A 25,444-nucleotide genomic window follows, 5' to 3' on the forward strand; every position below is an offset into this window, starting at 1 on the left:
TACTATAATTTTAATAACATTAGAAAAGTTATAAAAATGAAAAAAAAATGTAAATAAAGAAAGAATACTGAGGTCCTTTCGCAAATTATGTAAGCATTTTTAATTGAATTTACCCAATCACCACCTTATAAGCAAATACCATATTACCCATTTTGCTTGCATAAGATTTGTATATTAAGCAGTTATTATTTTAATTTTATTATAGATTTAGAGTTATTGATTAAATAAGGCGCTATAAATTTACTACTTTCTGGATCTATTACTTAAAGTTCAGATTTGTTGAAATTTTTTATTAAAATTTTTACAGTTCATTATGTGTATACTTATAATTTTTTTTTAATCAGAAACTGGGAATTTGAATTAATTAGTAGAACAGTATTACTACTTAGAAACAAAAACAGTTATCAAATAAACATTTAAAACATAAGTTGCAGTTTAATTTTGAAGAGTATGGAAATATGATTTAAGCTTGACATTATTCTAGTGTACCAACACTGCTAGATTATTTTTGATACAGAATTTTCCTAGAGCATTACAATAATCAATTGCTCATACAAGATATCTGGAATGTTCAAGACATAATGAAATAATATATATTATTAGAGTAAACATTAAATATTTATTGTCAATACACCATTGTCGATTTTGCTTTCTTTGTTTTATATTACTTAAGTAGTATTTGAGTAGCACAGCCATCAGGAAAAATAAGTGAAGAATGAACCTTTCCCTGACGCCATATGATGCTTAAGTAAAACTGTACTGTCCCTTACATCTTAAATTTATCGAAAGTGTTATTTAGTATTAGACATATAAAGCAATTTTTTTTAAAAATTAAATCGGTATATAAAGTTACCTCCGAATAGATTATTTTGAAAATAGAATTGTTATAATTAATCGTAAATTTTAAATCTGTTATTTAAGGTTTGGTCCAAATTAAAATTCAGTCTTAAATTTAAGAAAAAAAAATAGTTCTTGTACTTTTGACAGCATCACTTTCTTATAAACCGGAAATTTTTTGAGTAGGAAAATATTTTTATTTGTAATTTTTTTTAATATAAACAGAAAAACTGTTCATGTATAAAAAGAAATAATTTTAATGTATAAATAAATAATCATATTCTGACTGTATTGTTAATATAAAGAATAAAAAGTAAATTGAGATTTATTTAAAACCACCTGCTTTGACATATGTAATATAATTAGAAAAGACAAAGAGAAGATACAAGTTTGTATTAAAAACTTTACGGAAATTTCAGTTTCTTAAGATAGTAAAGAAATTAAAAATAATGTAATAAAAATATTAATTAATAACGAAATTGATTGATATAAATAAAACGCTTATTAATGCTGAATAACTAAATAAAAAGTACACCTCTAATCCCTACTTCTTGTCATGACTCCCGCGTGTAATGGATGTTTGTTTGAACTTCGTAGTGGTGACGTTTGTTTCAGTTTACTGTGAACGTTGTATCGTGTAACGAGTTAAAAGGATCAGTGAAGATGTTGTTTTACAGTTCAACTGCTATAAAGTACATTTTATTCGTTTTTAATCTAATATTTGTGGTATGTATATTGTTTTAATGAAGTAATTCTAAAAATATTTTTAATTTATATTTTCTTAACAATTGATATTATTTTAATATTATCCCTGTTGTTTTAGGTTATGCTATGTTAAACATTTTTTAAAAGTCAAGAATTTTATATTATAAAAAAAAACTGAATTACGGTATTTGATGTAATATTTGTGTCATTCCAAAAATATTATTGAACGTCTGATGCTACTACAAGCTATTGTACGTTTTAGCTTATCGTCATTTGATAACATATTCCACGTTGTTTCATGAATATATCCCTCAATGAACTTTTGATATTTCATGATAACCGTTGTTCTTACCAGCATATTATGATAACTATCACCAGTTGCAAAGTTAGCGAGATCTAACTTGCAAAGAAAAATGAGATCCCGAAAATAAAGTTTACTTTATTAAAATCCGATTTATGGTCAGAATGTAGCATAAATCTTAAAAATTTAATATTTTGCGGCAAATGTTATTCTTACTCTAACGTTTTCTTCCTAAATCTACTTTGAAATGTTTTTTTTTTTTTTTTTTTTTGTAAGTACTTTAATAGTTTTAATTTATTGAAATAAATTTTTAACTAAAACTTAAATCTAATTAAACCAGATGTTTCGTTAACAACCGTATACATTATATAATAATAGGAATGAACCGGCTATTATTTATTTCAGCATTTACAGGCAGGGCTAACCGTCCAGTTTACAATTGCTTATAAATTTATGAATTTTTAACGTATGAAAAAGTGTAAAGCCTGATCGTTATTCGAACTCATAATCTACCACTTGAAAAACAGACATTTCCGTCAACATGAAGTAATTTATATGACTAAATTTTATTAGACATAGTAGTTTACCTGGCCTCCTGAGGTGTGAAATTTATTTTTGATTTTATTATTTTGTTAATTAATTGTTAAAAAATGGAACTAAATTTATTCAAATAAATTAATAGAATAACTGTATTTATGCATTTTGTGTGTTTTTTGCTTATTTGTTCAATAATTTGATTTGAATGTTAGTTCAGTTTCATTATTTCTAATATTATTTTTATTTATGTAGGCTGTTACAGTAAGGTGTTAAGGATAAAATTAAAGTGAAGGTTTTTATTGTGAAAACGTAACTGTGCTTTTAATAAAAAAATTTTGACGGGATAGACCGTTTAGTTGACATATTTCTTTTCCATGATAAAACTATCTTCCCCAAATATTCTGTACAAATTTACATTAATACCCGCATTTTTTATTACAATCTGTAAAAATGTAACATTTGGTGGGGAATCACAAAAGACTCGTTTATTTTTACGTTAATATCAAGATAATTAAATAGTGAAGAAACTACTATTGGCCATAAAATCTGTTTGGATTTAACGATTTTATTTGACTGGATTAATCAACGTGATGAACTTTGAAACTTATTCATCGAGGTTTATTTGTTGATGAATAAATAAATGTTAATTATTAAATTTAGATCTCTTTTCACTACTTGTCTCCTGTGTCCATTGAAGCTCTTGAAATAGAAACCCAATTTTATTAGAATAAATAAGTTAATACCAAAATGTATGCTGTCATATATTACTTGTATAAATCTGATTTTCCTTACTTAGTTCCACAGGAGGTACTAAGAATATGAAGATTTGTATAACTTAGTGTAGTAATTCTGCCCCTGCCATGATGTTTTCTGTCTAAAAATTATCTTTAGTATCCTAATGTACAGTTACATGCAGATTGGATTAAGCGCTTTGTAAGCACGCTATGGTTTGAACTAAGTACTATAATATTGGTATAGGCTGTTTAGTATAGGAACATTTTCACCCTTCGTGCGTTTGTGAGTGGGGGTGTTTAAGTGTGACGTTTACTTTGTACCGTTTGTACTGTACGCAGTGTACAATCTACTACAACACTAATTCTTGATTGTCCACTACATTTTATCAGTCAAAGTCGGTGCTTTTTTTATTTCCTTGTACGAAGTAAAGGAAATATTGTGATAGCGAAAAGTTTCGATTTTCAATTTCAGCGGAAATATCCATTTTGACCATCCCTAAATCCATTTTGACTAGTTTCGGCGTGACGTACGTATGTGCGTATGTAATCGCATAACTCAAAAACGATTAGCTGTAAGATGTTGAAATTTTGGATTTGGGGCTCTTGTAACATCTAATTGCGCACCCCTTTTTGATTGCAATCGACTGGACCAAAAGTGTCCAAAAAAGCCCAAAATCCAAAAAAAAAAAATTGATTTTGAACTTTTTCTTAACTGCAGTAATAACCTCTCATTGGGAGCTTTTAACGATATATCATAAGTGGTAATTATTTTCATTGGTTCCAAAGTTATAGCCAAATACAGTTTTAATTAATGAAATCTTTGGATTTGTTTCAAATCCGACTTCATCTCCTTCTTTTTAACCTCTTTAACTTTTTTAAAATTTAAATACATTGATGTATTAATAATTATTAACCTCTGATTTCTGTGTAACCTCTGGGACCAGCGTTAGGTATTGCTTCAGAGGATGAGATTAATGGTTTGTAGCGTGTGTGAAAAAATGCCATGCCTAACCGGAATTCGAATATGGGAACTCCGGATGAAGGACTTTTGATTGTAAAAAAAAATTACATAAATAATAACAAAAAAAAAGAAAGAAAAATATCAGAAGTTATTAATGGAATAAAATTTTATGTACTTTTCAGTAAAAAAATATGTGTAATTAATAGACGTACAAGGAAGTCATATCGTGCAGCATCAAATTTTTTTAGTTTATAAAATAATTTCATTTAGTTGTGAAAGATTGCTATTAGTCATCTGTATGTTCATTGTAATTTTAAAACAATTTATTTTTGAAGACTGTGACGTAACTAGAAAGGCCAAATTTATAAAGCCGGAAAAAATCTTACGTTTCGTTATTTTACTGCCTTACTTCCTTTACTTACTTATCTTACTTCATTATTTATATTGTGTTTTTTTTTAAACTTATTTTGATTTCCTTGAATTTTTTTTTGTAATGCAAAAAACTATATTTATTTTATGATTTTTGTAATAAAAAAAAAGATCATTTTTGTAGCCCAAGGCGATTCAATCCTTTGAGTACGCGCACCTGTGATAGGATCAAAAAATTCTCTGAATGATTGACACTGTAGTGTTCGTATCGCATTTCAAGGATATTTTGTATTCTCTCGTACGCCCTCCATCTATTAGATGTAATTGTTGTAACCCACCGGGTTGTTCTAATGGTGAACGCGTCTTTCCAAATCAGCTGATTTGGGAATCGAGAGTTCCAGCGTTCAAGCCCTAGTAATGTAATTTATTTTAACACGGATTTAAATACTAGATCGTGGATACCGGTGTTCTTCGGTGGTTGGGTTTCAATTAACCACACGTCTCAAGAATGAATGTTCGAACTGAGACTGTACAAGACTACACTTCATTTACACTCATGCATTTCATCCTCTGAAGTATCTGAAAGGTAATTACCGGAGGCTAAACAGGAAAAAGACAGAAAAGATGTAATTTTTGTACCGCGTAAATTACTGGCTGTGATTGCCTTTATTTCCGCAGACCGGTCCGACACAGCATTCAAAAAACACTCACTCGTTTCTCATCAAACGTTTTCGAACACCCATTAAGTAGGATAAATCCGGCTTACATTATGTTTCCGAATAAAGATTCATCGATTTCTGTTGCGCGTCCAGCCCACTGATCCTGACTGGATTAATAATTAAGGAATTAACGCAAACCTCCCGCAGATTACACTTCTAATCTGTGATCGCTTCCGTTCCCGTGCTGAGTTCATCGGTACAGAATTTGGTCGTGGTTTATTCCTTAGAATAGCAATAAATGAAAAAAATCCCTTCCCGATGTAAAGTTCCACATTGCTAAAAGTACAGTACTCGCTTTCTAGTTACAAGTTTAAATAAATAAGTACACCGTATTTATTTAGAGGTGTCACACCTCTACAACAATTAAACGCGAATAAAAAAAAGCTATTAGCTACTGTAAAAGAAATCAGAAACAACTTCATTTAATAGGAAGAGTAAAGTTTTTATATCTCCGATAATAGAAAAAAATTTGTTTGAATAAGAATGCAATCGTATGATGACGATCCCAAATATGACAACATAAAATTTATGTATACGCGTTGCTGGGTCATTCCCCAACCAAAAAAACAAAACAAAAGATTAAATTAATTTAACAAGAAAGATAAATGTAATTTATTATTTGTACCATAAAACAAGATATCCTGACTGACTCACAATCAACGCAAAGCTAAGACTACTGAAGATAAATTGATGAAAATTTGTATACACATTCTTCTTACGGTGTAAATACACACTAAGCAAGGAGTTTTGAAAATTCCGAGTTTAAAGGATTAAAATGGGGTAACATTAAATTTTACTACTTTTTGAATTTCTCGGTAACAAATGAAGATATCATCAGCGTGATTTTTGATCTATGTAATCTTCATGTGAATATCTAAAATAAAATGAATACATAAAAACGTTTTTCGAGATTCGACCTTGAAAGGGGAGAAAAAGGTAAAAGAATGTTTGAACAATGATTGCAAATTTCCCCCCATTTCCGGCTATACTAAAAGAGATATTCACTCGATTTGGGCTTGTAAATACTCTTTAAATAAATATTTAAAAACCATTTCGGTTTTTTTTTCATTTCGATTTTTTAAGGGGTAAGACGATGCACGGCGCGGCGGCTCAACCAACCAACACAGCGACTGTTACTGTATATGCGACGCGACTGGCTGCACGTACCTGCGGTTTCTTGACTAAAAATAGTAAAAAAAAAAAAAAAAAAATAATAAATAAAAAGTAATGTTCACTTCCTAGTGGTATTTGTGTCTGGTATTGCTAAGAAATGCGTAAATACGTTTTTACCCGCACGATGGACGGATAACTTGCTATAACTACTTTTTATGAGAAGGAGGCTGACTGTTTTTAAATCCGCATTCTTCAGATCTCAAAGTTTCGGGTCCTGTAATGAAAAAATATGATTTGGACACCACATGACTTCCTTGTACGCCTATTAAATTACAAATACACATTTTTTGCTACTCTTCATTTAAACTTATTTCATTTGAAAGTGAGATACTATCCTCCAATTCTTTAATAAAGTTGACAGTCTCACAGTTGCTAAAATATTAGTTTTTATTAACATCAAATATTTATACAATTATTAATTCAACAATCCTAACTCGAACATTAGGATACAGTAAAAGTCCTTTATTAGTCTCTTTAAATAAATGTAAGTCAGAGAAGGAATCTGTCTAATCAGTATAAGGCACCTAACATCCATATTACTGTTGCGTTGTTATAAATGCTTTTAGATGGGACATACAGCCAGAAGCTGTCGGGGCGAGGACAGGTCAAGTGCCTGCTTCAATTGCGGGGCTGAAGGACATAGAGCTATTGATTGTAGAGAGGCGCCCAGGTACTTGACCTGTAGCACTCCGAACGACACCGAACGAGTTCGACTACATGCTCTAGAGGGGCAGACAAGGAGAAAACTAGAGAAAGCCGGGGGAGAACTGGCCAAACCACGACTTCGGAAATAAAGATAATACAGATAACCATGCTGTGTTGGCCTACGATTTGCTGACTTGTGTACTCCTCGGAGATGGGTGCAGAGGCTGTGCTTATCTCCGAGCCCGTACGTTGCTTGTTCCCGAACGGATGGCTGCTGTCACGAGATGGAGGCTCTGCCATCTGGCTATGTAAGGGTACAGCTGCCCGATATATACATTTGGATAGGAGCTTTGTTAGGGTGAAGATCGGAGGTATTTATTTATTATACTCATGATATATATCGCGCAACACAGCGGTGGAAAGATTTGAGGAAATATTGGACTTCATTGCGGATGATCTACCGATGCATCGCCCTGCGGGCGATTTTAATTCGTGGTCCACGGACTGGGGATCCGTTGGGACGTCCTCGAGGACATACTAGGACGGACATAAAGTTTCACTCGGAGATATACTAGAAAGGGGCAATCTTCCACATATTGGTGAACAAGTGAGGAGACACAAAAGAGAAGAGAGTGTCATAAGGCCAGAAGGCAGATGACGAGGGCTCACTTCCCTCCCCTGAGAGACGTATGAGGGGCCCGATGTAAGGAAGCCAAGAAGGACTTAGTCAAATGCATTCGGTTGGCAAAGAGAACTGCTTGGGTATTACAGAAGTTGAATCAGACCTGTGGGGGAGGCCGTATAGCATTCTGGTAAGAAGAATACTGAGACCCAGAGTCCTCTTACACAAGACGTCCAGGAAGTTCGGAGTATAATAGACGGACTCTTCCCTTGCGGACAAGGTTTAGCCGCGTATGAAAGGGGTGATGATAAACCTCCAGACTCTTCACACAAGGTGAATTAATGGATGCAGAAATGCGCATGCCTCCGAAGAAGGTGCCGGGCCCGGACTTGTTGCCGAATGTGGTAATAAAGGTGGCGGTCCGGGCGGAGTCAGAGATCTTCCTTGATGTCAACAATACCTGTCTTTCGGAGGGGGTCTTCCTCGAGAGTTGTAGATGCCAGCGGCTGGTACTTGCACTTAAACCGGGGAGGGATCCGGCACTTCCCTCCTCATACCGGCCGTTGGCTATGATAGATGCGCTTGCGAAGGTACCCTATTCTGCGCTTGCGAAGGTCATTCAAAAGAATGACCGAGGCTGTGGAAGAGGCAGGCGGGCTCTCTCCAAGTCATTATGGCTTCCGATAAGGGAGGTCCGCCTTGGATGCTGTAGCTGCTGTTTGTGACGCGGCGATAAGTGCCACGAGGCACTCAATGCGGGGAATGTGTGTCCTCGTTACCTTAGACGTGAGGAACGCATTCAATTGCGTTTCTCACGTCGCCATAATGAGGTCTAGATGAGCATCGGGTTCCTTCGTATCTGTGCAAGATGGTACAATTGTATAACGAGATGCAAGCTGGTGTGCCAACTGCAAGACGGACAAATTGAGAGAAGCCTACATAGAGGAGTGCCACAAGGGTCGGTACTTGGACCGAGCCTTTGGAATTTGGCGTACAATGAGGTTTTTCGAGTTACCGTCCCGCTGGATGCTATGTTGGTAGGCTATGCTGATGATAACGCTTTAGTAGTGGAGGCGGTCTCTAAACGAGATGCCATTGACAAGATACGAGACTCGTACCAAGTGATTAAATATTGGATGATTGGAGCTGGGCTTACGCTGGCCCCAGAGAAGACGATGGCGATATCCTTTGTGATTGCTGCGGGTGTTTCCTTTGCTTTTGTTCTATGTTTTTCTTTTCTTATATCTGTGTGATGGCGTGTCCTGTTTTCGGTTGTTGCTCGTTTCCTTGGGTGTGCTGATTGTATGGGTTTTCATTATGTTAGTGGTGTCCGATTGTGTGTGTGGGCGTTATATCCTCCTCCTGAAGTAATGCCACATCAGCGGTTTCCAGGAGGGGTGGTTAATCAGGGGTGGAGGTTTAGTCGGTAGTGCACAGGCACACATACGCACTTAATAACATCTTGCGGAACCTGTTAGCGAGTCCGACACTACCTAGGCGCCCGTAAATAGGGTAAATTGTAGCTAACAAGGGAAAGTCACGGGCTTCAGGACACTGATTTGAACTATATTGCATGTGTGAATAGTACACCGTTTACACGTCTTCATCACAAAATATTACTACGCAATATTCAATTATACTCAAGAAAAATGGCCCTAAAAATATCCTTAGCATTTTATATTAGTTTATATTCTGTTTCACGTCGCTCAAGTAGATATGTGGTGTAAGTGAGAACTTGTCGGATCCGTAACCATGCGGTTCGAATCCGACTTCATACACATATATTTTTTTAAAATTTAAATATATTTATTTATTAATAACTTGACCTCTGATTGTTAAAATGCTTGAATTAAAATGAAAAGTACATAAAATTCTATTTCACTAATAACTCATGATTTTTTTGTTGTATTGTTATCGAATTATTATTTATTGTTAAATTTTTTTTTACAATCAGAAGTTAATAATTATTAATAAATCGAGTTGTAAACGCTGGAGTTGAAACTTCAATCGGAGGTCCAGAACTGCGCTCTTTAGTCACTGAAGGTCGACCGTTTTTTAAACTTTCCACCCAACTGAAAAACTTTCTGCGGTTCATACAACTTTGTCCGTATTGTTTGATCGTACGAGAGTAAACGTTAACCAGTCTTTCACCTTCGGAAGCGAAAAACAAATTACTGGACGCTGTTCAACTAATTGCACAATTTGAAGAGGCTTGTCATCAAAAAATGAAGTTTTGAGGTTATAAACGAAACAGTTTTTACTCAAACATCATAGGATTTACAATCTTTCTGTTCTGAAGCTATCATACCATCTTACCGACCGTTTTACCTCCACGGCTATTTGTATCTGTAATGATTGAACGACTCTCGTATTTCAATATTTGAGATAATGAACATTTACACCTGTACAATTTAAAAATTTATTTATATTTTTAATTAATTTTATTTTTGACTTTTTTCATTCTAGGACCACGTTCCAATCTCCTTTACTTATTTCTTCTTTGCTGTTTTCTCTTCCCAGTACATCATTCTCTCTCCATGTTGTGTTCTTTGCGTTCTTCCGACTTAGGCAAAAAGCCCATCACATAATCACAAATTTAGGGGAAAAAAATTGTAAGTTTCAATTTTTTAAACTGAAATTGAAATATGAAATTAGGTATAACTTTTCTGTAATATCTTTTTTCTAAATTTCTCTTTGCTAAACTTTTCAATGATATCAAACTGAATTTGTGAATTTGTTACAGAGTATCTAATTCAGTATTTCAACGAATCTAAACAGTCTTACCGCATTGGTTTTTCGCGCTTAAGTTTAAATTAATTGAAAATTAATATTAACTAAATTGAATAATATAATTAATGTTTTTGTTTTTTAATCCGAATTTCCAAATATTTCGCGGCTCTCTAAAATCTGAAAACTTCATATTTAATTGATCTTCTTTTTTATTACTTATTTTTAATTTCAAGTTCTTTAGAGGCTCCTGGAATCCCGGAGATTTTACGACTCCATATTTTGAGGACAAAATTAGTTTTTTTTATTTTATTCATTTTTAATATTATTATAATAATATTAATTAACCCGCCGGGTTAGTCTTGGTGGTTAAAGTCGTCATGGTTGGGAAGTCGAGAGTTCTAAAGTTACAGTCCTTGTAAGGGCAGTTGCTTTTATATGGATTTGAACGCTAAACTGTAAATACAGGTGTTTTTTGGTGGTTGAGTTTCAATTAACCACACGTCTCAGGAGTTGTCGACCAGAGTCTGTTCCAGATTCATGTTTATCGGTACATTTACAATTACATTGCAGCTATGTCAGATATGGCAAGCTGGTAGCGGTAATTGCATTTGCCTATACGCACACATCCAGACCCGGCAGTAGCTGGAAAACTGGTTGGAGAAAACAAATAATATAATATTAATTATATAATTTCAAAGTTTTAACTGGAAAATATCTAAAAATAATTTTTTTTAATTATAATTTTTTCAGAATTTTCAATTTTTGGGGACCCTTAAAATACGGGGTCCCTAGGCAACTGCATAGTCCTGCCTGTTGGTTAATCCACCACTGTACAAACCGGAGATCCCCAATTATAAATTATTATATTTGTATAATTTTCTTTTTCATCATAAATATTTTTTCTTTTAAATAATTTTAAACCATGTACATGGTTTAAAATTATTTTAAACCATGATAGGATTCTGTGATAGTTCTGTTCTTTTGCAAAATGCTTAGCGACAGATTTTTTCAATCATATTTTCATTTTTGTTTCGTGGGTGTCTTTAAAATTGCTCATTTCTTATGCATTTATAAATAAAAGTAAACTTGAAATAAATTTTAAGAAAGGCAACAGCTGTAAAAGTAAACGCTACAAACATCTAAAGAATGGAATTTAAACCCTTTTTTCCATAATTACCTCGAAAATGCATTTTACGGAAAATTTAGGTGCGCAATATTTATTATTATTGTTGAAAGCTAGGAAAATGTTGTGATAATCTTGTTTATTTTCCAAACACTAAAAAACCTGAAATAAGCGTTTTTGAAATATATGTAACTTACAAGACGTTGTCATATACCTTTGTTTTATTAAACACCTTGAACACAAACATGCGCGCGCGCATACACACACACACACACACACACACACAAACAACAAACATATAAATTATATATATAAATGAGGGAGGTAAGGTGAATGTTAAAATTGTGAATCTAGAAGTTAAGTGTTACTAATACTAATTAATTTTCTCATTTAATTATTTGATAACCTTTTTTTCAGTTTTTACTCATCTAGAATTAGGTGATTATTATTACCCAATTTTATAGTAATAAAGTATTTATCTATTAGCGGCATAAGTTGAAGAAAAGGATTAAGTCAGTTTAATTTCCCAGTGGTTGACCTCTTTTTCCGTTCGATTGCAATTTACTTATTTTCTTATAGACCTTCTTTTCAAAAATTCAAAATAAAAGCAAGTGAAACTAAATGTAAATACGTGCTTTGGTTCGGGCAAGACTGTAACCTGCATTCTTTACAATCTGATAGTTTTGCGAGACTCTGAATATCTTACGAAGCAGTACTTTCCTTAAAATTTAATGTTAAGTATACGGATAAAATAATATTAATCAGTTAAATTTAATGAGTCACTTTTCATAGAAAAGTATATATCACATATGCTGTATATATCACAGGCGAAATGGAAAATCAAACTTATTGCAATGCGCCCGGCTAATTTTCAATAAGTATAATCTAACCAAACCTAAGTAAGTTTGATAGATTATATTTATAATTATAGCAGTAAAATGTGAACCGACATCTACGTCGTCGACTTCCGAAGACGTAGGCGACTCACGGCATTCGACTGATGGAATAGATACTGAAACGTCTGAGGAAGACTTGAAGCGCTCCAAGCAGACATTCTTCTCCGAGGAGGAACTAACCCCAGAGGCACTCGAAGCATTAACTTCGCAGTTGGGGAAGTGGACCGCAGGGCCACGCAGGTGGACGAATGTAATCCTCAACAGGGTCAGGCTGGTGAAGGAATTAGCAGAGGAGGAAGGGAAATAGATATATGCCTTTTTGTTGACCGTGCCGGAATACTGACGGTGGGCGAAGAACGACCCCGCGCGGTAAAATTTAAGTCAGGCGATGTAATCCGGGATGTTTCTTCACTCATGAGGGAAGATACAGAAACTCCGTAATGTAACAAATACAAGATATACAACGATTCGACTGGCGATGATCGAGAGGCATCAGCCATAATTCTGAAGGCAATAAGACATGTTTTGGTGCAGTCTGCGATTCCGGTTTTCGTCATACCTGGTAGTGTAGTTGGAATGGCAGTGAGGAAGTTGCTGATATATTTATTTAGGAAGAATACTGAACCTGCTGCTATGGTTATCTCAAAATCAATCAAAATACTGGCCAGTCGAGATCCAGATTGGCCTCTGCGAGAAGTGATACCACCGGTTGAGGACAGTCGTGTGGTGGTAGTACGTGCCCAAGGGAAATCCTATGCGGATTTACTTAAAACTATGAAGACCGTAGTTACTAGAGACGAGGCAGGAGAAGTTCTCTCATTAAGAAAGGGGAGAAATGAAGAATTACAAGTAAGAATAAAAGGTGCGCAAAGGGCAGAACAATTTACTGTTACTTTGCGGGATAAGGCAACTGCTCTCCAGGTTGACTTCTGTACTCTTGGTGACAGACGGTCCGTCATCCACATAAAAGATATTGAAGTGGACACTATTGACAAAGAAGTGAATATTATTGGCAAGAATGAGGGCTATTGCATCATGTCCATGTGAAAAGCTTACAGAGATATACAAGAAGCATATAAGCATATAATTACTGTTTTATCCAGTCTGAGTTTAGGCTTTTAAGTTAAACCACTTCTTTTTTTCTTGTACTTGAAATTTTTTACTTTGTAATGTTTCTCTGATCAAGGTTTATCATTGTTTCTCCTGGATTTTTCCAGGCAAATATTAAGGCAAGTTTCATTTTTTTTTACCCGTGGAATAGGAAATCTAGCATCCCTTACATATATATATATAGTATAGTATAGTATAGTAGTTTGTACAGTAGTATAGGTAATAAGTGTATATATATATATATGTTCATGGTTTCACCTGCTCTATCTGGTTACATGAGTTTCCTGATGGGATCAACTTTCTTTTATTTCAATCAGATTTTTAATCAAGTAACCAGAGGCAGGTGCATTGTCATGTTGCACATACAGTAATAGTGGCAGTGGCTGTATTGGTTGAGCCCGCCTATACACCATTGCACCCCTTAAAAAACTGAAATCCAATAAAATCTGAAAATGGTTTTTAGATATTTATCTGAAGAGTATTTGTAAGCCCAGATCTATTGAATATTTCATTTAGTATAGTCAGAATTAGGAAAAGTTTGCGTTCGTTGTTTAAAATGTTCACCTTTCTTTACTCCTTCCAAGGCTGAATTTCAAAAAATCTAGAAATTGGTTTTTAGATATTTACATGAAGATTACACACACCAAAAATCAAGTTAATGTTTTCATTTGTTACTGAGAAATTTGTTAAAAACATAGTAAATTACATTTTTATTCCATTTTAACCCTCTAAACTGTGAATTTCAAAAAATCCTTTTTTAGTGTACACTTGTAGAATATCATTTTATCTTCAGTGGTTTTTGCTGGGTGTTGATGAATCAGTCAGACAGGACAAGTTGCTTTATAGGTACAGATAATGTGTAATTATAATATGATGCGAGTAAAATATTTATTTTTTTTAAGAATTGAGTTTTTAAAAAATAGAAGAAATGGGGTCGATCTTCCTTTCTAGATTGCAATTTTGAAAAAAACATCACATATATATTCCAGTCATGCTTAATATTGTTATTTTGTATCTGATTATTTTTTTCCTTAAATGTAGATAATATTTGATATTTTTTTAAAAATAAAAGTGGAGATACTATTTTTCAAGAAATTCTGATATTTTTTAAACTGCAGTGTTCACTTATGTTCTCATGTATATTTGTATTTTAGGTGCTTTAACCAAACAGTTTTTACAGACTTGAAATGAGTAATTAATAAAATTATAATAAATTAACTATAATTATAGATGAGTAAACAAGTATTCATTATAACAGCATATTGAACCATGGAAATTTTTTTAATGTTTTAATCAAATTTGTAAGATATTGAGTAGTTATTTATTTATTTTTTTAATATCATGTGATAATACTTCATTTACATGAAATTTTGATATATTTGGAGATGTAAGTAGATAGTCAAAATTAGATATGTGGTTCACAAGTCTATTGTGATGTATTAATGGTTATGAACAATTATACTTATATTAGCTATACTCATATGATAATTTATCACCAGTTTATCACCACATCAACATATATGTTAATTATTTATTTGTAATTATGTACTCCACTAATCTGAGTAATGATTGTAAAGTGCAATTCAAATTTTTAAAGATCTGGATTACTTATGTAAAAAAAATCAAGGTAAAAAATTTAGTAATAAATATAGAGTCCACAGAGTTAAATCAATAAAAATTTGCAGCTACATTTCCTCAAAAATGAATGTTTATATTTAAAATAAAAATTAAATTTCATATACTTTTTTTATAAAAATACAATAAAATAATATACAAAAACTACAGATATCTGTAGTAAAAAAGGTATGTAGTATTTATTTTGGACAAAGTTGAGCATAAACATCCAGGTGGTTTTAAAAATAAAATAAGCATGATTTTTTTTTGATAACTAAACTTCATGATATATTAGTATTTTACAAGGAGATATATATTGAGAAGGATATTAAATATTAATAGCTAGTACTTAAAAAAATTGTGTTATTCAAATAATTTCTGTTATATACATTAAACTATTTTAATTTTTAATTTTAAATCTATAATTGTTTTTTCCTTCAGTCTTCAGTCAGAAATATCATTTGTTTACATCAAAAATTAATTTAAATGCCAGGAAAAAATTGTTGAAAGTATATGTTTGGAGTGTCGCTTTATATGGAAGTGAAGCTTGGACAATCTGAGTATCTGAGAAGAAAAGATTAGAAGGTTTTGAAATGTGGTGCTATAGGAGAATGTTAAAAATCAGATGGGTGGATAAAGTGACAAATGAAGAGGTATTGCGGCAAATAGATGAAGAAAGAAGCATTTGGAAAAATATAGTTAAAAGAAGAGACAGACTTATAGGCCACATACTGAGGCATCCTGGAATAGTCGCTTTAATATTGGAAGGACAGATAGAAGGAAAAAATTGTGTAGGCAGGCCACGTTTGGAATATGTAAAACAAATTGTTAGGGATGTAGGATGTAAAGGGTATACTGAAATGAAACGACTAGCACTAGATAGGGAATCTTGGAGAGCTGCATCAAACCAGTCAAATGATTGAAGACAAAAAAAAAATTGTTTTTTTTGCATGATCAATTAATTCATCCTAGAAGCTTACAAAGAAGTTTGTATGTGAGAATATGAAAATGGAATTTTTTGAGATGCTAAAAGTTCTGTAGAATACAGAACCTATGTGGATTCTGTAGATGACAGTAGTGCTGTAGACTAACCATGGATTAAATTATTTGGTAATGGTTATCATATTCCATAGGCAATAATAAAGTGCAATGTAAACATTAGCAATTGAATTCAGGAAAAAGAATTAACTGGTAGTCTAGCATCCTACAGTAATGTAAATAGTGGATCAAATAACTTTGCCAATCATTCATGCAACTGATGAGTTATTTTTTTATATGGAATTCTATTAGGTATACTATCGTTGAATGGACCAGAAGTGTACAAACTGTACTTCTCTTTAGTTGTTTTATTTTCTACATATGTATTCACTCATTTCACTGTAATCATTTATGTTTTGTGCATGTTCTGAAATTTATAACATTAAAATGTAATTGAACAGACTGATGAAAAAATTTATTTTACAGGTGACTGGCATAGCACTTCTTGGAGTTGGTATTGTAATAAAAGGTGTCTACAGTGAATATGAAGCATTTCTTGATGATAGATTTTTCTCTGCACCATCATTACTTGTATTTGTTGGTACCATCATATTTTTTATTGCATTCTTTGGTTGCTGTGGTGCAATTCGAGAAAATCATTGTATGGTGATGACAGTAAGTACAGCTTATGAATGTTTGTAGCTGTTATCAAATTTTTATGTAGCATAGAAATCATTTGCAGTCTAGATGATGATCACTCAAACAAATGTTTAGTGTATTTTTTGAGAACATTAGCTTTTATATAGTGTTTAAATAATGCAATGTTTTATTTAAAATTTGAAGTTGGAAATCATATCAAAAGTATTTTTGCAATTGATGTTTTTTTGTTGGTAATAATACTACAAATAGAAATATAGTTACTAACAACAGAAGTGTTTTTACCACTTGTTTTACAGAGCATTAGGGAAGTCACTATTCACCAAGTTTAAGTAAAAATGAATAGCACCCCATTGTTATTGCTAGTCTCAAAGCTCATTTTATAAAATCAATCTTTTGCAATATCTTGGTTGTTTATCCGACCAGTTTCAAAACATAAGGAGTCATTTTGTTTAAAGTGAAATGTCTAACATTTTAGCCAATAAAACATACTTTGAGAAAAATTAATGATTACAAAGATATGAAGATTAAAAAAATTGATGCTTTTATTAAAATTGACAGAAGAAATCTTCAGTTTAATTGTTTTTTTTTAAAATCATCTATGTTATTTTCAGAAATGTGTAACAGGATTCTTAGAGGAACTTCCTTTACAAAATAAAAAGAGAATTATGGGAATCACTCTATTTAGTGAAGAATAAGATTTTAATTTAAATAAAAAATACATACTAGTTGAATTGATTTCTTCCTCCTTTTGTTGAAGTAGATTAAAAAAAAGATGACTCGGTTTCTAAATGCATGGAAATACACTTCCAGAAAATTTTTTAGAGCTGTTGGACAACTCCTTTATTGGCATGCTTACTGATATATTTCAAGAGCAAACTTGTTTTTTTTTTATTTAAGCCAGCGAGTGATTTTTACCACTCCAAAAAATGCTAAACTGCACTTTGGAGTGCAATTTGTTGATATAATTATGTTAAACAATCTGCAGTGGCAGACCAAGTGCACATTTAGCCACATAAATGCAGATAACTTTGAAAAACTGATTTTACTGAAAATCAACTTACATATACAAAATAACTAATCACGCACAAATTTTCCTGCAGAGCTTTTAAAAGCTATATTCTTAAAATTAATCACATTATTAACCCTTTAAAGATTTTTTGGAATCACAATTTCCATGTATTTTGAATGTAGTCATTTAAATTATTTAAATAGTTTATTAAGTGCCATCACATTTTGTCATGCTATTTAATAAAATTGAACAGCCTAAATAGATATTACAATCTGTATGTTAAAGGTTGATAATTATATATTGGACTATCATACCCTATCAACTGTCTATAATTGCTCTTGTTTATTTTTGTGGAAGTGCATAACCATCTAATTTTCACATTAAAATCTACTGCATTTACTATATCCAAAAATATTTTTATGTAATTTTTTTTTAGTTCATAATTAACAATTATGAATTCAATTAAGCTGTTATTCCTTAACTTGTTTGTAAATTGGTCAAATTTACATGAATTTAATCACATACAAATAGTCTATAAGATATGACTGAGTTTGTTTTAATTGTTGGTTTAATATAGATTAACAATACTCCATTGTAATGAATATATGGAAATATATATATATTTATATATTTTAGATGCAGGATTTTGTGAAAGTACTATCATGATAAAATTTAGGTAAAAAATGTCTTATCTCAATTGTCTGTACTAGGTGATTTATATTAGGAGTATTTAAAATATATAATTTAACAGCACAGTGGAATAATATGCATGTAGTAGGTATAATTTATTGTCAACAAAATCATTTTATCCCTGTTATTTCATTATAAGCTACTGCATTTGCAAACATAGAAATAAATTTCTTAGTATTAAGACATAACACTTTGTTTCATGTACTACTATTTTTCATTTTTAAATATTTGTGCATTAGCTAGAAATTAAAATATCTATAAATATGAAATGAAAAATGTTCTTCTAAATTAATCTTTAGTTTATGATACTTCAACTGGCTTACATAGATTTTGGGGGTTAGGCCGCCTTTATCCAATAGGTTTATTGGACAACTTCTGAACAAGAAACAGAATTCACAAGTTGCTCCTCAGGATTACTCTAGATCCGAAGGAGTATACAGATCACATGAAAAATGCACTGGCTTTTCAAGTCCTGGCATTCCTACCATAGAGAACCTAACAAGGTGTATGCTTCGCACATGGAATGATAACAGGAAAGGAAGGGTCAATGATACGGAAAAGGGGAGGATGATGAATAGCACAATCTACACATTGGGATAGATCATCAGTCGTGCTCAGGACCCAAGGCTTGAGCAAGATTGTTAACTCCCCTGATCTATCCTTATCTCTTGATCTATCTAACCGGTCTATCTTAATATGCCCAAGGTCTTTTAGATTGGGTTCAAAATCTCATAAATTTTAAGTTTTTATCAACCACTGAAAATTTAATTATTTTGTTTGAGTAAATGATGTCAAAAATGTTATTTATGAAACCAGCAGATATAATATTGCAAATAAGCTTTATGGACATTATTCTCTTTTTAATAACATAGCTTAGTTGAAAAAAAATCTCTTGAAGATGTAGCCGATTGATAAACTGCAACTGATTTAATTATGTCTAAAACTAATATTATTGATCTTGAAAGCATAGTATTATATTGAATTTTTAAACAAATTGCATAGCAGAATCAGTTGGTTATTCTACGTATCAATATTTCCTTCTTTAATTTTTTATTTGAAAATGAGTAACATTATATCATTTTTGTATTGAAACTGACAGTGGTTCAATTAAGAGAAGTTTCTCATTTAATCTCTCTCTTTCTTTACTGTTTAGCCTCCGGTAACTACCATTTAGATAATTCTTTAGAGGATGAATGAGGATGATATGTATGAGTGTAAATGAAGTGTAGTCTTGTACATTCTCAGTTCGAGCCTCCGGTAACTACCGTTTAGATAATTCTTTAGAGGATGAATGAGGATGATATGTATGAGTGTAAATGAAGTGTAGTCTGTACATTCTCAGTTCGACCATTCCTGAGATGTGTGGTTAATTGAAACCCAACCACCAAAGAACACCGATATCCACGATCTAGTATTCAATTCTCATTTAATCTGATGGAATGAATCATATGATTTTTTGACTGAAATCTAATTATTCATAAAAAAAGTTTATTAAAAATGATTAAAACTGATAAAATGTAGCCAATCAAAAAAAAAATTTGGTTTAATGTGCTTGAATTGCAGTATATATGTGAGGGTATAATTAATGTTAGTTCAATTAGCGGGATGTTAGTATGAAAGAAGCTGTTTGGAATCACATTATTCTATGTTATTTTTTATTTGTATTATAATAATCTATCTTAATTACATTTTGTATATAGGGAAACTGATAACATGCAACTTATTACATAAATTGTAATAACTGTATTTCAGTAATGAAAACTAACATGATGCTTTGAAACCGTAAGTTAAGGATAGATTGACTGTTTACATAGCATTATATGTTGGTTTATTTCTAAACATATGAGCATTGAAAAAATGTCAGAAACTGATAATATAAAATCAACCAGTAGGATTTTAAAATAAAATTACTGATGCCGGTAATGTGTGGTATTGGATTTTTTATTCCAGCTACTTCAAAATCAAGATTTAAAACAAAATTCTTTGAATCATCATTGTATATATCTTTGGCTGTCAGTTGAAAATATAACTTCAGTGCGTAAAAATTTATTGAAGAGATCTGAAAGTGATAAAATACAATTAGATAATATCTTAAGCAAACATTTTGACTGCATTGGTCAAATATATGATTTACTGTTAAATTGTATATTCCTGCCCGAGTCAAGAGCAATAGTGTTAATTTCATGATTTATATTTGTCTTAATTATTTTGTGCCATGACAGAATTTGTAAAAATATTTTTATATTGACATTGATAAAGCCAAATAATCTTATGCAAGTAAATTAAACCTTACACTTTTATAAGAATCTACAAGTTAACAATATTGTAGTTGACCTAATTCTTACGCATAGTAATGAATATTTATTGTAAAAATGTGTCCAATATGCAAAAAATCTGTATTGGCATTGATAAAGACTGATAAAAATTACAATTAAAGATTTATTTTTGATTTTGCTGACGTAGTATTAGTTTCTTTATGCAAGTCAAGTTGGAGGTCAGCATCAGATAGTCTTACTGCATAATATCAATTATTATAACCAATAGCAATACTTATTATAACAACATAAAATTATTATAATTATATTATTTTTGAGTGGAAAATGATAGAATACATAATTTAGAAAAATTGTAATAACTTTATTCAGGTAGTTAGATCTAATATGCATGAATTTGTGTCTGATAACTTTATGTTGACTATTATTGTATATAAGAGAGGTTATCTAAAGTAAAGACAGTTTCGTTGTAAAAAGATTTGTTCTGAAAACTTTATAAATATTTTTTATTTCTCTTAAACTACATCTCTATATAATCACCACATGAATTAAGAAATTTATCGTAGCCATACACCAGCTTCATTATACCTCGTCGTATTCTTCTGCCACCAGTGCATTTAGCTACTAATAACAGCAATTTTAAGTTCATCGTCACCCGCGAATTGCTTAGCACTCAAAAATTCTCTCAATTTCCCAAACATCTGGTAATCAGAAGGAGCTAAGTCCGGACTATATGGTGAGTGATCGTAAACTTCCCATCCAAGTGTTATCAGTAAATCACGTGTCGGACCCGCAACATGTGGACATGCATTATTGTGCAGCAGGACGACGCCGTCGGTCAGCCACTCACGTCGCCGATTTTGAATGGCGGCCGTAACTTCGTAGAGTTTCGCAGTAGGCTTCTTCATCTATAGTCGTTCCACGTGGCATGAAATCAGTCAGCAGTACATCGATCCCAATAGACTGTGGCCATCAGTTTGCGGCCAAATGCTTGTGGCTTGATCTTTGCTGTGATTGAGTATGACGCCATTCACTTGATTGCAGTTTTCTCTTTGGCGCGTAATACGAAATCCATGTTTTATCGCCGGTAACAATTGAATTAAGGAACTCATCGCCTTTTTCTGTGTAGCGTATCAAATATTCTAAAGCAGATCCCTTCGGATTTTTTTCTGTGACGTACCGTTAAGACGTGTGGCACCCAACGTGCACAAACCTTTCTGAAAACTAAATGTTCATGAACAATGCAACCAACAACAGCTCTTGAAACATCAGGAAAAAGAAGGGCCAGGTCGAAATCGCTCAACAACGATCTTTTCTGATTTCATCATCGACGCGTTTCAACCTCGGTGATTATCGAGGGCCACCCCGAACTTTCTTAATCATGCACGTTAATTTTGTTATTTCTAAACCTTTCACACCATTTTCGGACGTTTCTTTCATTCATTACATTATCACCGTACACGACAACCAACTGCCTATGATTTTCAGCCAGCTTAACGTTTTGATGGTTTAAAAAACTTTTGACTCTACGTAATTCACAGTCGGCGGCAAAATCGATTTTCCTATTCATGTTATATCGTATAACTCACACCTAATCAAAGATAATACAATGCGACAACTTACAGACATCAATGCAGTGTGTACACTACTTTTTTTTTTCTTTCCGTAGCGGAGGAAAAAGCTCTGCCAGCCGCCGTCAGGCCCGTACTGACGGCAGTGCGGGGCTCTCACCCGCTAAAAAACCTCCCCTTCTACCATGCAGGGGCCGGATCTAAGCCATATGGTATGTACGGCCCCTGCATGTTCACCCAGGCACTCCACTATCCGAATTCGTGTGACCGGAAGGCGTCCCCGGGGGGCGATCGACGAGCGACGACCCCGAGGAATCCGAGATTTTAAAACATATTATTAATTCTGTTGTCATGACATAAGATTTGTTATCCCACATAATGAAAAAGTTGAGGTAGAAATTGTCAGTCTGGATTTGTCTTTTTATTTTAATATTAAATGTGCATCATTATATTATTTTAGGTAGACTAGCGAATGAAATAAATTGTAACATTTTATTTTGGTAATTTAAGTTTTTTGATGTTTATGAACCATGAGCTAATTGATATCACACAAATCCATGTAATATAATATACCCATGATATGACTCACTACTAATATTATAGACTTTTGTTACAATTTTTATTTGCAGAAATGTACCATGTAAGCAGAGATATGGTCTTATAGCAAATGGTTTTCCATTGTAAATAACTAAGATATTAAGGTTTTTTTTTAATGTGATAGATAAGTAGTATTATGTTCTAGCCAGTCAGATGTTGAGCTCAAAATATTTAATTTCTTTATATATATATTTCTTTTTTTGATTCTTTATGCTAATGTAGAATTGCAAATAGTGTCTTCATAAAGTGCTAATATCTTTCTGTTTTATTAAGATATTTTACAAGTTTTTTCAAATTTGAAGATAACCTTTCTTAATTTTTTGAATAAATCTATCAATCTCATGTTGAGTAATTTATGACTGGTATTTACACCCTGTACTGTAATGTCTTGTGTAGACATTTCATCTCTCTAAAAAATAAATCACGATATTGATTTTATTATTATTTAGAAATAATAAAATATGAAGTTTGAGTGGAAAATCTTTCTAAAATTTCAATTTCTTTACAATATAATTTGAATAGCATTGAATTTCTTCCTTTTAAGTTTGATGTATTTAAAGATTATATTTTTCTTGCTAGAGAATATTATTTTTAGTTTATGAGAAAGACATATTTAAATCTGGCATGATATATATAATTTGATAAAATAACATCCATATGAATACATAAAAGCAGGCACACATTCGCTAATCAATTAGCAAATAATAAGTCTTAGGAACCATTAAATGAGAATTTATAAGAAATAAAAACCTTGCACGGCAGACAATACAAAAACTGACCAGTGAATTATCAATGTGTACACTATGTATACCTTATGAGATGAACATAACAAAGAGGCTAGATGATTGATTACTGTCCATTTATTTATATGACAAACAATCATCTATTAACACTGCAGGAATATTTAAGACATTAATAATATTTGTAGAGGTGACAAAATTGTATGTTTATTTTTAAATAACATGTTACTAATTTTCTGCTTTAACTTTTCTCCTGAACAGAGGTAAAAGAAATGGAAAAACTAAAACATCACAGTTTGCTCAACTTTTGTTAATAATGCACCTCCAGTATTTTCTTAATTTTAATTTTGCTTTGAAGTTTGAACTGACTTTAATATGACTGATACTCTCAACAGTATACTTTAGAATTGAGAGTCTTGTATTAGCTTATAAACTGGAGTAGGCAATGTATTACACAACACTTAACATGACTGTAATTCAAATATACTGGCATAATCTCTATTACAATTTGCTAATAATTGTTAGGAATAAATACTGTTATTAATTATGCTGAAATCTAAGATATTTTTTGTTTTCATGTATTGCAAGATGAATGATTTTCATTTCAAGTAGAGAAATAATATATAATTAAACATCTCTTTCATTTATTAATTGTAACATTTTATTGCATTCTTTATTATTATAAACAGGTATTGCAGTACATTGTTTATGTATCTATATAAACAGTCTACCTTTTTGATTAATCAGTAGATTGTCAAAGATTGTTTTAATCTATAATTTATAAATTTATAACATTTAAAAATATTTTTATTCAGGTTAATGATTATTTCTTTAAATTACATATTTTTAAGTTATACCATGGTTTACATTTTTTTTTAGTATCTAACAATAATCTTTAACCACAAAAAAAAAAACTTTTAATCATGAGATTTTTCATTATTTGATTTCTGCAAAGTTATGTTGGGTTGGGTTTAATTCTGGACAAGTACCTAGTACTTTTCATTTACTATGCATGAAATCTATCTTCCTCATTACAGTAAGTATTCAGTATATCAAAGGCTAAATTAAAAATAAATAAAATGTTCATTTAATTGCAGTGAATAAAACTTAATTAGATTTATACAGATTTTCATGTTATCTATTATATTATTTTGATAAAATAAATTAATTCATTCATCAAAATTCAATGCCTATTCACATTTATTCGGGATTTCAAAGTCACATGCACTACAACTGAGTTTTTATTGATCAGTATGAAGGTGATGTCCAGTATATCATCGCCAGTGTAACCAATTCAGTGCTAAATACAGTTGCTATAAATTTTTAATATGTACACTTCTGTATTTCTCAATGTATTTTCTCAGTTTATACTGTGATCTTTACATTTTGTTTGTATTTTTAAAAGGACATACAGTAAATATTTTTACTGAATATATTTTAAGTTTTCAATGTATTATTGATATTTTTATACTTATTGATTGTTGGTTGAAAACACATTTACCCACAGATACAGGCATTAAAGACAATAGAATCAAATAAAAATCATATCAGGACACACAGATTAACCAAAATATGCTAATTTCTACTCAGCATAGATCTCAATATACTTTAACAGTATACAATTTAAATACACACTACGGTAGAAAAAAATTATAAACAGTTACATTACATATTAAAAGACAAACCAAACTGATGATTAATGAACTAAATATATCTGAATCTGTTAAATGTAGTCGCATGATAAATAGAACAATAAATAATTTGTTGTGTGTGGTGTCTTTCAATATTATATTATCATTTCTAATTAAATTACTTATTTATTACACATTATTCATTGCCATTTAATGTTA

General features: G+C 31.7%; 1 protein-coding gene across 1 annotated transcript in view; it reads left to right on the forward strand.

The window, feature by feature from the left end:
* Nucleotides 1–1,404: 1,404 nt before the first annotated feature.
* The window catches only part of LOC142323738 (CD63 antigen-like), a 53,722-nt gene continuing 29,682 nt past the window's right edge, over nucleotides 1,405–25,444 (forward strand). The window contains exons 1-2 of the mRNA XM_075363900.1: nucleotides 1,405–1,563; nucleotides 16,541–16,729. Coding sequence (XP_075220015.1) covers nucleotides 1,501–1,563; nucleotides 16,541–16,729 — 252 coding nt within the window. The 5' untranslated portion in view covers nucleotides 1,405–1,500. The remainder of the gene's footprint in view (nucleotides 1,564–16,540; nucleotides 16,730–25,444) is intronic.

This window comes from Lycorma delicatula, chromosome 4, assembly GCF_047948215.1.
Source record: "Lycorma delicatula isolate Av1 chromosome 4, ASM4794821v1, whole genome shotgun sequence".
In the NCBI taxonomy this organism is placed as follows: domain Eukaryota; kingdom Metazoa; phylum Arthropoda; class Insecta; order Hemiptera; family Fulgoridae; genus Lycorma; species Lycorma delicatula.